This window comes from Fukomys damarensis, unplaced genomic scaffold, assembly GCF_012274545.1.
Source record: "Fukomys damarensis isolate Sample0158 unplaced genomic scaffold, DMR_v1.0_HiC HiC_scaffold_12, whole genome shotgun sequence".
NCBI classification, from domain to species: Eukaryota; Metazoa; Chordata; class Mammalia; order Rodentia; family Bathyergidae; genus Fukomys; species Fukomys damarensis.
Window position 1 is genome coordinate 17,850,943 of NW_022900924.1, and position 13,781 is coordinate 17,864,723.

Genomic DNA, 13,781 nt, shown 5'->3' on the forward strand with positions numbered 1-13,781 from the left:
TGTGCCACAATAGCACTGCTCGCCGCTCATCCCACACCGGTCCGGCTTCCCTAGTAACTGCATTACTTGTCAGGCCCACGTAGGCCCTGAGTTTACGGTTCCTGCTTGTCTCTGAAGCCCAGTGGAGAAAGCCCTCTGGCTGGAGTGAGGGTTGGGATTGATGGACCTCGTAGGCATGTCCCTACCGTAACTCAGATCTGCCCTGCGCCCTTGTCCCCGGGACCGCCCTCTGGCCAGGCACCGGCCACACTGGGCATGGGCCCTGTGTGCAAACCCCTCTCCCCAGAGAAGCCCTGGATATCTTTTGTACATTTCTCTAAGATACCCACTCCCTTCTCTTTCTTGGCATCCTGGAGATTGAACCCAGGGCCTTCACACTGAGCTACATCCTAGGCCCTTTTAATTTTTATTTTATTTTTGTGTACTGGGATCAAGCTTGAGTTGTGCTTGCGAGGCAGGCAGTGAAACCACTAAGCTAAATCCCCAGCCCCTTAATTTTTAATTTTGAGACAGAGTTTTGCTAAGTTGTTGAATTATCTGGGGCGGGGGGGCTGGAACTTGCAGTCCTCCTGCCTCAGCCTCCCAGAATGCTGGAATCACAAGCGTGCACCACCACACCTGGCTGGGCTATGATCCTGTAGTCTTAGGCTCTTCTTCCTAAACTTCCTGGACTCAAAAATCACCAGCCTGTTGCTCAGCACAGTGGCTCACACCTGAAATCCCAGCTAGAGTCGGTTCCTGACTTCTGTGAACAAGTTCCTTTCTGGGAGAACATTCGTTAAGTCAGACTTACTGCACTCAGAAGGCTGAGGTAGGAGGGTGACAAACTCAAGGTCAGTCTGGGTAGCTTGGATGCTATCTGATAAAAGGGCCGGCTGGCTGTGTAGGTCAGAGCGAGCCCCTCAGTTCATCCCCGGTACCACAAAGGACAGAAAACAAGTAGATTTCCACTCCCCTCGCTCCCCCTGGAGACTCTTGACTTAGGTCAGGCTGTGTCCCCAGAACCTAGTGACCAGCACCCAGCTATGCCCACAACCAAGTAACACAGGCCAGTACTGGTCCTTCCTGCACAGGATGAGGCCAGAGCATAGCTCAGTAGCAATGCACATGCTCAGCATGTGTGAGGCCCGGGTTCAATCTGCCTCCAAATAAGTAAACAAAGAGTACAGTCTAAGGTTTATTTATATCTCAAACACAGTAGATAATACATTCACATGGTTCCAAATACAGCAATGTGAAGTTCTCCCACACCATTTCTGGGTCACCAGTTTATTGTGTTTCCCTCTGATGACGTTTAATATATAAACAAGCACATTCTCCCTCTCACTTTTTCTAAAACAAAATGGTTTTATAAAGCATTGACCCTTTTCATACCTTAAAAGGAAGTGGGTCTCAGGTTTTTTGTTTTTGTTTTGTTTTGTGTTTTTTTGAGACAAGGTCTCACGATGTGGGTTCTCACTCACTATGTACCCTAGGCTGGCCTTGAACTCACAGCGATCCTCCTGCCTCAGCCTCCCGAGTGCTGGGACTACAAAGGTGTATCACCATGCCCAACGACAGATCCCAGGTTTAGACACAGTACTAACTTGGTGACTTGTGAACCTTCCTGAACCTCAGTTTTCTCCTCTAAAATGCCACTAGGACTGGGGATTTAGCTCAGTGGTTCTGCTGCCTGCGTTGCAAGCGCAAGGTCCAGAGTTTGATCCCCAGTACCAAAAATATAAATAAAATAAAATGCCCCTAATAATGCCAGGATTGGTGGCACACACCTGTAATTTTAGCACTCAGGAGGCTGAGGCAGGAGGATTGCTCTGAGTTGGAGGTTGACCTGGCCTACAAAACGAGGCCTTATCTCAAAAATTAAAAAAAAAAGGGCCGGGCATGGTGGCACATGCCTGTAATCCCAGCACTTGGGAGTCTGAGGCAGGAGGATCGCTGCAAGTTTGAGATCAGCCTGGGCTAAATAGTGAGTTCCAGGTCAATCTCAAATACATGATGAGACACTGTCTCAAAAAAAGGGGGGGGTGCTGTTTGATGCTTCTTTGTGGCTGTTCCACAGTTAACATGAGTATGTTACTGTACCTGCTGTCAAAGCCTTAAAAGACTGCTTAGTTCCATTTTACAGGGAGAGCAACTGAGGCCACCTGAGGGTCCCATGGCCCATAGGTCAGAGGTTCTTGGACCCAGCTCCATGTCAGAATTCCCTACGGAATGAACAGGTAATCCTGGGCAGGGAGCCCCAACATCCTTAGCCTGTTTTTGTTGTTTTGTGTGGTACTGAGGGTACCAGGGCCTCATGCATACTCGGCAAGCATTCTAACACCTAGCTCCCTTCCCAGCCTATCCATCTATCTATTTAAAGGTTTTTGTTGTTTTGTTTGTTTTATTTTTGGTGCCAGTGACTGAACTCAGGACTTGTGCTTGCGAAGCAGGCAGCAGAACTACTGAGCTAAATCCCCAGCCCTGTTGTTTTTTGAGACAGGGTCTCACTATGGAGCCCAGGCTGGACAAGAATTTGCACAGCTCCTCCTGGTTCAGCTTGCTGAGTGCTGGGATTATAGGCATGCACCATCAAGCCCAGCCGTCATATTTTTTAAAGCTTCCACAGGATCCCGAGGTTGTGACCCTGTATCAGGGTGCGAAGAGGGGCCAGGCTTGGCGGGGCCAGTGTGGCAGGGGCTGGCTGCAGGTCCTGAGAGGCATCTTGGATCTGAGATTAGCAGCGCACTGCCCTTCTGTACCTCTCAGGTAACCCTATGCCGCAGCCCATCTTCCTCCACCTGGCTTCTCTCCGAGCCCTCCCACCGCCTCTTTATACCACAGGCCCTGGGAAACTGCCAGGTTCTTTATTGTCTCGTGCTCACAGGGCGCAGGCCATGACAGGAGGGCCCCCAAGGCCAGCCAGGGAGAGAAGCACTGCCCCCTCTGTTGGTCAAGCACCCCAGTGCTGGAAGGCGTTCGCTGCCCAGGGCAGCTGTGCTTCCCAGGGGCCATGCCCGTCTAAGCAGCTGCTGACAAGGTCGTTCCTGCAGGGGAGGGGGCCACATCTGAAAACCTGGATGGGAGCCTCCTCAAAGCCTCACCTGCACCCACTTTACGGGGGGCTGCAAATGTGAGATTGCCAGGGAGGCCTGGACCTCCACCTCATCCAGAACACTGACCCTGGAGGCCCAGAGTCCAAAGATGTGGGCAGGGCTAGACTTCAGGGGCGACAGGTGGTCCATGCCTGTAATCCCAGCCCTTGAGAGGCTGAGGCAGGAGGATCACCACAGGTTCAAGACCAGCCTAAACTACATAGTGAGCACCTATCTCAGAAAACAAAAACAAGAACCCAGTTCTCTCTGCCCCACCTCAGGAGGCCCCAGGAGACCTGTGTGTCATTCCAGGCCCTGGAGGGTGGCAGGCCTGCCCACCTCCTCACCAGGTATCAGTCTCCTTCCTCCTCCTCTGTCTTGGTGAACGTGGCCAAGGCCTCCTGCAGCACACCGTCGGGGTCGAGAAGCTTGACCTGCAGCAGGGAGAGAGGGACGCGCTGGACAGCCTGCCGAAGACACGGTCCTGGATCTCCCAGGGCTGGGATCTGAGCCAGGGCCCGGCCCTCTCTCACTGCGGCCCCAGCACCCTGGAGGGCTGCCTACCTTGGGAATGGGGAACTGAGTGGGTGCAGGGGCCTCATCACGGCCAAAGTCGATCATGGTGCCACACTTGGCCACGTCCTCCACCCAGAAGCCCTCGAACAGCTGGCCATGGTCCAGGTGGAAGAGGCGCCCATTCCCGTGCTTCCGGCCTCTCTCCCAGGTGCCCTCGTAACGGTTCCCGTTCTCTGGGGAGGGACGGGGCGGGTGTAGGTACGGGGCACAGCCAGCTTGCAGCTGGGGCTTCCACCAGCCCAGGGTTGCTGGTGAGTGAGCTCCATGCAAAAGTGAGTCACGGGGCCAGGGATTTAGCTCAGTGGCACCGCGCCTGCCTCACAAGTGCAAGGTCCTGAGTTTAATACCTGATACCGAAAAGAAGGAGGAAGGTGTGGCACAACAGAAGCATCGTTTAACCTCTGCCTTAAGCCTCGGAAGTAGCTTCTGTGTTTTGTATTGTGCTTTGTGGTGCTGGGGAGAACCCAGAGTCTCATGTCCGCTAAGCAAGTGCTCTGCCGCTGAGCTCCATCCCTGCCTGAGGGTGACCGACTGACTGCAGCACTGGGGATGAACCTGAGGCCTTGCTCTGAGCCGCATCCCCAGCTCTTTTTATTTTTTACTTTGAGACAGGATCTCAAGTTCCTAAGTCACCCAGGTTGAGCTCAAACTCCTGCCTCAGCCTCTTGTAATGCTGGGGTTATAGGTGTGCACCATCACCCCCAGCTCCACCCCTGTTACAGATGAAGAGATCCAAGCACAGTTGAAGCAAATCACCTGAGGTCCCAGCGCTGGGCTCTGAACCCAGGCAGGCTGGCACGGAGAGGAGGGGGCATCCACTGCTCCTCCCGCCCTGCACTGGCCACAGTGGGCACCTGCTGAGTGCAGCCACTCGGGCGGTGCTCAGAGAAGGCTGCCTGGAGCTGGACGGACAGCGGCCACTCTTAAGTTCTGGGTCTGAAGTGTCCCCCATAGGGCTCCCTGTCCCGATGGGCTTGTTCCCCTTACAGCAGTGTTAGGAGTGCGGCTTCTAGGAAGTGATTGGATCCCAGGGTTCTAGCCTCATCCATCACCCATGTTTTGCTGAATAGGCTCCTAAGAGGCAGGGCCCATTGGGCGTGGTGGCACACGCCTGTAACCCCAGCACCCAGGGAGGCTAAGGCAGGAAGATTGAGAGTTTGGGGCCAGTCTGAGCAATCGAGCAATTTAGCAAGACCCTAATATTTTTAATATTTAAAAATTTCGAAAGGGCCAGGGGTGTAGCTCAGGGAGAAAGCCCTCGATTCAATCCCCAGCACTTAAAAAGAGAGGTGGGGGCCTAGTGGAGGAGAATGGGTCACAGGAAGGTGGCCTCAGGGACTGTATCTTGGCCCCAGACCCTTCTTATCTAGCTCTTGCCCTTTCTTTCTGTTTCCAGGCTGCCATGAGGTGAACAGCCTCCGTCGGGCCCCTTCCACCGTGACAGGACGGAGCAGCTGACCGTGGGCTCCGCCTCTGAAACCATGAGCCAAAACAAACCCTCTCCTCCAGAAAGTTGTTCTCAAGCGTTTTGTCCCAGCAACGCAAAGCCAACACCCACCTTAGCCCTCCCAGCTGCCCCAAGGAGGGAGGTGAAGCAGAAAGGTGAGTGGGCCAAGCTCTTGGGCCTGAACTTGGCCAGGCCAGTGAGGAGCTGTGCAAGGCCTGAGAGCAGGGCAGTGGGGTCCCCTTGGCTCTGCATGCCTGGCTCCTTCCTTTCCTTCAGGTCTCTGTTGAAATGCTCTAGTGTCCCCTCCTCACGGAGGCATTCCCTGGCCAGAAGTCCAGCCAACAGCCCCTGTTTTCATCTCCTTTGTCATTGTTTCCTAAGAAGTCTTTAGCACTTTTCCCCTTTTTCTTTAGTGGGGAGGACACTAGGGATAGAATCCAAAGACACTGTACCTCTCATACCTCTCAGCCCCATCCTCAGTCTTTTTTTGTTTGTTTTAATTTGGAGACAGAGTCTTCTTAAGTTGCCCAGGGTGGCCTCTAACTTTGGATCCTCCTGCCTCAGCCTACTGGATAGCTAGGATTTCAAGTGCAAGGGCCTGAGTTGATCCCCGGTCCCAAAAAGAAAGGACCCCCTAAGGAGCTGGCTTTGCCCAGAGGAATGTGACCGTGTGGGGCGGGGCCTGCGGGAGGGCGGGGCGACGGGCACTCACTCAGGCGCAGCATGCCCTCCCCGTGGGGCTTGTCCTTCCACCAGTGGCCCTCGTAGATGTCACCGTTGCTGTAGTACATGCGGCCCCACCCGCTGCACTGGCTGCTACACCACTCACCCTCATAATATTCCTTGGGTCCAAAAAACTGGATTCCATAGCCCTGAAAGCAGGAAGGTGGCTGTGTTTATGGAGGTGCCTGGCTCAGGGGTCTCCACCTTGCTAGGCACCCAAGCTGCATACCTGAGCTGCTTTTCTAGCTCTCTGCTGCTGAGGTCATGCAGCCCCGTCATTTCTCTCTGTCCCTTCCCCTCCTCTGCCCCCCACAGCCAGCCAGACGTGTGCATGCATGTGTGTGCACATGTGCGCGTGTGTGTGTTGTGTCCAAGCCTTCACTATGCTAGGCAAGTGTTCTACCACTGAGCCACACCCCCCCCTTTTCTATTCTGATCTTGAGGCAAGAGTCTCACTAAGTTGCCAAGGCTGGTCTCCAACTTGCCATCCTCCTGCTTCAGCCTCCTGAGTTGCTGGGATTTCAGGAGTTCACCATCCTGCCCAGCTCAGAAAGATCTTTAACCGCTCATCTGTTCACACAGGGCCAGCACTCCCAGCCAACTCTGTTCTTGGCCCCATTAGCACCAGACACCTCTGGGGATCAGATAAAGGCTATGAATTTTCTCCTCAGACAAATGAACCCAAAGGCCACACTTGAATCCAACCCCCAGGATCAGGCACTGCCTGCAGGTCACTTGGGAAGCTGGGTCAAGCAGCCATGTCTACTCTGCAGCCTCTGTTCCCCATTGCCCAAGCTGGGCTTGAGCTTTCGCTCCTTCTGACTCAGACTCCCAGAGTGCTGAAATCGCAGGCATTCACCACTACACCTGCTAATGCTTTGTGTCTTCCGGTGTGACTCCATCAGTAAAATGGAAATGATGGTGAAAGTTATTCTGAGAGTTAATTCAAGTGTGGCATACACATCCCAGGCTCACAATAGTAGCTGCTCAATAACAATACTACTGTCATTATTTTTGAGACAAGAATCTCCATATGTTGCACAGGCTGGCCTCATGGGCTCATGTGATCCTCCTGCTTCAGCCTCCCAAGTACCTGGGACCGCAGGTGTGAATCACCACCTCTCACTGGGGACACTGTCATTACCGGTCAACATGGTCCATGGTGAGGATCTGTCCAAGTCTGTGAGAGTGAGCTGAAGAGATGCGTCCCCACTTTGGTCATTGTGGCTGCCTGTGCGCCTCTGGGCAGCTTCTATGCCCTTCTTTCTCTCTGACTGTGCCCGAGGGCGTGGCCCCTGCTTTCTCGGTCCAATTTCCTACCCTCCCTTTTGACCCAGGCCCAACAGAAGGGGCATTCTCAGAAAGGGACACCCGGGGGAAAGGAAGCTGGAAACAAGGGGAAGAGGGTGGAGGAGGCCTCACCCCACACCGGGCTCCTCCCGGGCCTGCCACTCTTGCTTCCTGTTTCCTGGGTTTTGTTTAGAGAACCCTTGACCATTCCTCCACCCTTTCCTTCTCCCACCCATCTGGCAACCCCGATCTCTCCCCAGGAGACCCTCCCATTTTTCTCAGGCCTGTTTTTTGTTGTTGTGTCTTTCATTTTTAAAATTTTGTTTTGAAGCAGGGTTTTGCTTAGTTGCCCAGGCTGGATTTAAACTTACAATCTTCCTGCCTCAGCCTCATATTGTGCTGAGAATGCAGGTGTGTACCACCACACACTTGGCTTCCCAGGTATCTCTGACTGCTTCTCTGTGCGCGCACACACACACACACACACACACACACACACACGCGCGCGCGCGCACCCTGCCTGGCCATGCCCCAGGGCATGCTGGGAACACTCACGGATTTCTTGTCACCTTTCCACCAGCCCAAGTACACTCTTCTGTATTTTCCTGTCTCCTGTTCAGGCAGGCTGAGGGTGCCGTAGCCGTCTCGCTTCCCAAACCTCCAGTCCCCTTCATAGATGGCTCCTGTCTTCTTCCAGACTTGGGTTCCCTTCCCTGGTGATGGAGAGGGGCCAGCGCTGCAGACATGACCACCTGAGGCTGGTGGCCATGGGCCTGGCCAGGCCTCAGGATGAGCACCAGATGTTCTTGTAGGCTGAGTCAGGGCATGCTCTTCTTCTCAGACAGAGCACCCAGGAGAACCTCAGGGCAGTCCCCTCTCTCCAAAGAGCATCTCTGTAGTCCTTTGCCCTCAGACCAGGCTGACAGAGTAAGAACTCTGCTCCCAGCATTTCAGCCTTGTCTCTTTTTTTTTTTTTTTTTTTTTTGAGAAGGGTCTGCTGTGTACCTCAGGCTGGCCTTGAACTCACTATAGCCCAGGCTGGCCTCGAATTTTCAGTGATCCTCCTGCCTCAGCCTCCTGATTACTGGGATAGCAGGTGTATGCCACCACACCTATCTTTACCTCTTAATTCCACCTGGATACTTCAAGTGGCCAGGGTTCCCACGATGTGTTCTGGATGTTTTCTTGAGTTCTAAACACACATGTCCTACTAATCCAGGACCTCCCCTCCCCTGCCCCTTTCCTGGTTGCAGTCCAGCCACTCTGGCTTTCATACCAGCTGTGCTCCTGCCTCGGAGCCTTTGCACCGGCTTGTGCTTTGGCCTGGAACCCTCATCTGCAGGGTCTCCTTCCTCCCTTCTGCAAGCCGTGCTTCAGCCCGCTTTCTCCATGTGGCCTCCCCTGACCACCCTCCCCTTCCTCCGCTGTCTCCGTGACCCTTGGAGGCTCCTACCACAATGGCTGCTTCCCTTACTCTGACATTTACTATCTACTGTCCATCTCTCACAGGGGGATCTGAACAAAAGGATGAGTAAAATACTTCTTTTTTTGAGACCAGGTCTCACTATGTAGCCCAGACTGGTCTTAAATTCACAGCGATCCTCCTGCCTCAGCCTCCCGAGTGCTGTGATTACAGGTGTGCGCCACCACGCCCAACCATGAGTAAGAACCGATGGAGTGTTTGCATGGGTTAATTCACCACGTCTTGGTCCTTGATAGCCTGGGATAAAGCCAACATTGTCCCTATGAACTTTGTAACCTTGAAAAATAATTCTTTGGGTTTCTCTGGGCCTCAGAGAGTCTTCCAGTGTAAAATGGAGGTGAGAATATCTCATGGGACAATCTGAGTGTGTGTGGTACTGAGAACTGAACCCATGACCTCACACATGCTAGGTGAGTGCTCTATCACGAAGCCACATTCCCAGTGTACCCGAAATGATGCACACCTGGGACCCCAGAACTCTGGGAGGCTCAAGTTTAGCTTGGGCAATTTAGCAACTTAGCAAGACCCTGTCTCAAAAAATAAAAAGGATTGGGGATGTAGCTCAGTGTGAATGCCCTGGGTTCAAGCCCCAGTAATGCAAACAAAACCAAAAACAAAGCAGGACAATGGACAAAGACAAAGGGTTATTGTTCCGCTTTGAAAAAGGAGCTGAAATTGAGCATGGTGGTACACACTTGAAATTCTACTTGGAGGGCTGCGGCAGGAGGGTCACAAGTTCAAGGGCAGACTGGGCAACTTAGCAAGATCCTGTCTCAAAATAAAAAGTAAAAAGGGCTGGAGAATCTAGCTCAGTGCTTCTTGGGTTTTATTCCCAGTACCACTAAAAACAAAAGAAAAAAGAAGAAGAGGAAGAAGAGAGAGGAGGGAAACCTTGTCACTGTGACCACACGGGTGAACCTGAGAATATTATGACATGTGAAATAAGCCAGGTGCAGAAAGACACACAGTTCGTGATCTCACTTACATGTGTAATCTTTAAAAAGCCAAAAAGCTGTTGAAAACAGAGAAGAGGCTGGGGCTGTAGAGCACTCACCTAGCATGTGTGAGGCCCTGTGTTTGGTTCCCAGCACCACAAAATAAATAAAGTTAAACATAGAATACCTTTTGACCCAGAAATTCTGTTTCATTTCTCCAGAGAGAACTGAAAACAGATGTTCAAGCAAAAACTTGTACACAGCCAGGCTTGGTGGCACATGCCTGTCACCACCACATGGGAGGCTGAGGCAGGAGAATCGCAAGTTTGAGGCCAACCTGGGCTACATAGTGAAGCCTTGTCTCAAAAGAAAAAGTGAACTCTCTAGAATTCCAAGGCAAGTTAGAAGCTTGGTCAGGTTTTCCAATAAACTTTTTCCCCCATTAGGGTTTAGATTGTATCACCAGGACTGGCCGGACCTAGGGCCCTGTGGCCCAGTTAGTCTCATGAGTGTCCAGAGATGGCTTCTGAAGCTGCCGAGTCTGTCCCCAGGAGCTCTGCACACCTCCACCCCCACAGGTCCCCACGCACCGTGTCGCAGGTTGTCCTTCCACTCGCCCGTGTAGTGGTCACCGTTCACAGTGTACACCTGGTGCCTCGGCCCGTTCTTCTGGGCCTTCTCGTCCCAGCCCTTCCACGGGGGCTGCGACTTCTTTGGGCACTTGGAGACTGGCATGTCGGCCACGGGGTGCTGGTTGGGGGCAAGGACATCAGCGGCTCAGGGCACCCTGTGTGATGCCTGGCTCCTGTTGTAGCAAAGTGGGGGAGTCATGTGCGTTCTGAGACCCAGTGCAGGTGAGCAGCCTTTGGCGGGGACCCTGTTGTGCTTGGAATCGCCCTCTGCTATCCTCTCCTCTGGGGGCCTCTCCTGGGGAGGGGGTCTGATGGCACAATTGCTTGGGAACCCAGGGAGACCAGCAGGAACCAGGGGCTGTGATGGCACCAGGGAGAAGCTGACCTTGGAGAGGGACAACAGCCACATTTTTTTTTTTTTTTTGGTATCAGGGATTGAAGTCGGGACCTTGTGCTTGTGAAGCAGGTGGAGGAACCACTGAGCTGAATCCCCAGCCCGGCAGACACATATTTGAGGACCAGAATGACCAACCTCCCGGGTGCTGATCCTTAAGTCTAGAGGAAACCCAGGGGGAAGGGCACAGTGGTTCGGGGCACTGCGGTCCATGTAAGGAGACTGGGGTGCCTGGCAAACAGCTAGCCGGTGGATGGGACAGTGGCAAACCCTCAGCAGGAGCATGAGAACTATTGGGAGAGCTGGCCAGATGGACAGACTGCCTCCACAGGGACAACCAGTTCTGGAAATGAAAGACTTCCTGGGAGTCAGACTCTCAGTGTTAAAACTGAGATGGGCTGGGGATTTTTCTCAGTGGTTGTGCTGCCTGCCTTGAAAGCACAAGGACCCAAGTTCCATCTCCGCTATAAAGAAAAAAAAAATAACAAAAACCAAAAGAAACAACCAAGACAGTCCCGGGCGCACTAGCACTCTGTGTATGCCTCTACCCCATCACCTAGTTCTTTTTTTCCACCATACCTGGCTGTGTTCCTGGTGCCACCTGATGGAGTCACTGAGGGATGCTGGGTGGCCCAGGGCCTCCTCACAGTGTCTAGGAGCCCATGACTGTGTTCCTCGTGTCCTCAGGACCTCAGGGCACACATTCATGTCTGTCTCTCTCCCTGGGGCTTCTTTAGGGAGCCATGGCCCCAGCCATTCCCACCTTTTATTGAGACGAGGTCTTGCTAAGTTACTAAGTTGTCCAGCCTGGGCTTGAACTTGTGATCCTCCTGCTTCAGCCTCCCAGAGTGCTGGGATTGCCCAGCTACATTTATACTTTACACTGCCCTTTCGGTAGTCAGTCTTGCACACACCTGCCAGTTGCCGGATGGTGTGGCAGTCTAGAGTCCCAGTAGAGCTCAGGAAGGGAAGAGGGAATCTGGCAGGCTGGGGCAGCAGTGTGAAAGGGTTTTGCTCCTGGTTGAATACTGGGGTTTCCAGTCTGCACTGGAAGCATCCTTATGTGTTCTCAGAAACCAAGCTCGGTCCTACCTTCTCCCTCTGGATGGGGCTGGAATATCCCACCCTGCAGAGCCCCTCCCCCGAGCGCTGTCTCCACCATGCCCAGTGCCTGCACACAGTAGGCTATCAGCACCCTCCCCCTGTTTTTCTTCCTTCTCCCTCTGCCGTTTCACTTTCTCCAAGTAAAGGATTTCCTGGGACTTCAGACTTCCAGGGTCTGACTCTACTTATTGGTGCCTAGACATGGGTGGGCAGAGCCCTGCTCTGCATCTGGGACAGCAGCGAGGCCTGGACCATTCTGGTTGTCCCATACTTTGACTGTCATGCCCAGGAAGACAGAAAACCATCGCAGGCAAAGAAAACTGGGAACATAATCTGGGAGCAGGCACCAGATTAGCCTCGATGTCATATTGTTTTCTGCTGAGTACCACCTGCTCTAGGATCCATTTTTGTATTTAAATCAACTCACTTTAAAAACTGATACATTTATCCAAAATGTAGACTTTACACAATATCACTAAAAACAAAACAAAACAAAATACTACTAGGTACCTTAAGGGGAAGATAACGATAAAAAATAAAAATATTGAAAAGGACCAACTCAACTCCAGTCTTATTTTGATACCATGGCTTATAGCTGGCTATGCTCTAAGGTCTCTTTTAAATGAGCTATACTGGGTGGACTTGGGAGGCTGAAGCAGGAGGATTGCCACAAGTTTGAGGTCAGTCTAGGCTACATAGTGAGTTCAAGATCAGCCTGAGCTAAGTACTGAGATCTTGTCTCAAAGCGAAACAGTAAACCATAAAATAAAAGATAAGCAAAATTAAAATAGGTGTTGCTGGCCAGGGATTTAGCTCAGTGGCACCATGCCTGCCTCACAAGCACAAGGTCCTGAGTTCAATCCCCAGTACTAATGAATAAATAAATAATAAAATAAAATAGATGTTGCCAGGCATGGTGATGCACATCTATAATCTCATAGTGGAGGCATAGCAAAACTCTGTGTGTGTGTGTGTGTGTGTGTGTGTGTGTGTGTGTGTGTGTGTGTGTTTGAAGCCAGACACAGTGGCACAAACAGCACTCTGGGAGACTGAGGCAGGAGAATCACAAGTTCAAACCTAGTCTGACAATTTAGCAGTTTAGTGAGATTCTGTTTTAAAATGCGAAAAATGGGCTGGAAATACAGCCTTGGATTCAAACTCCAATATGAGAGAGAGAGAGAGAGAGAGATCACGTTAACCCCAAATTGCCAAACTGACACTTTTTCCTTGGTTTACTCAGAATATTAAGAGAGTCCTGACTAATTGATTTCCTTTCATTTCTTCTCGGTGGTGAGGATCAAAGCTACTCCCTTGTACATGGTAGGCAAGTTCTCCACACAGAACCACACCCTCAGCGCAAGCCTAATAACTTTCAGGTGACGTTTCCTGATGTTACCTCTTCACCAGTGCACCTTAAAATCCACCCCCACCCCACGCCCCAAACTTTGGAGAACACAGGCTCTACTCCAGGGGAGCTTTCAGCCTCATTACAAAGCTGTACAGAGGAAAAGAAAGGCTTGCAAGCCCAGCTTATTTTGTCCCCAATAAGAGTAACAGTGGGGGCTGGGGATTTAGCTCAGTGGTTCCATCGCCTGCCACAGGACGACCTGAGTTCGAGTCCCCGGTACCAAAAAAATTAAAAAAGCAGGAAGGGGCGGGGTCAGGTCCAGCCCGGCTCACCTGCGCCCACCTGCACCTTCCTGAGCCCCGGCGGCGGCGGCGACGGATCGCGGCTTCCCTGCCTGGCCCTTGCAGTTCTTCGTGGCTGCGCCACCTCGCCAGGGTCGCCATGGTAACGCGCTGCCCAGCAAACAGCCCTGCAGAGCCCGCCCCTTCCTGCTGAGACCCTGTAGCGGGAAATTTTGAAGGGCGAACCACTGTCGTGCAGGTTCTTAGTCTTGTGGCAGTCCGCGGGAAGTTCTGTACACGCCAGCCCTGGAGGATACATACATGTCACATACACAAGTGGGTTCAAGTCCCCAGAGCCACAGTCCTAGCGGGCTACAGTGGCCCAGGCCTGTAATCTCAGCTACTAAGGAGGCCAAAGCAAGAAGATGGCAAATTCAAAGCTAGCCCAGGCAATTTCTTGATTTAGGGAGACCCTATCTCAAAATTAAAAATTT

At 52.4% G+C, this 13,781-nt stretch overlaps 1 protein-coding gene across 8 annotated transcripts; it reads right to left on the reverse strand.

Moving 5' to 3' along the window:
- Positions 1-2,450: 2,450 nt before the first annotated feature.
- Positions 2,451-13,431, reverse strand: Morn3 (MORN repeat containing 3). Of its 8 annotated transcripts, none has more exons than XM_033762455.1 (7): positions 13,339-13,431; positions 10,119-10,278; positions 7,666-7,823; positions 5,810-5,969; positions 3,639-3,823; positions 3,414-3,508; positions 2,948-3,026 (listed from the first exon to the last, which is right to left on the reverse strand). In XM_033762455.1, the coding sequence occupies exons 2-6, from the start codon at positions 10,261-10,263 to the stop codon at positions 3,428-3,430; spliced, it is 729 nt and encodes a 242-aa protein (XP_033618346.1). In that variant the 5' UTR covers positions 10,264-10,278; positions 13,339-13,431; the 3' UTR covers positions 2,948-3,026; positions 3,414-3,427. The 8 variants fall into 8 exon arrangements, with proteins under 8 accessions (XP_033618342.1, XP_033618343.1, XP_033618344.1 ...); XM_033762454.1 differs by having other exon boundaries at positions 2,951-3,026; positions 3,422-3,508; XM_033762451.1 differs by lacking the exon at positions 3,639-3,823 and having other exon boundaries at positions 2,451-3,026.
- Positions 13,432-13,781: the final 350 nt, after the last annotated feature.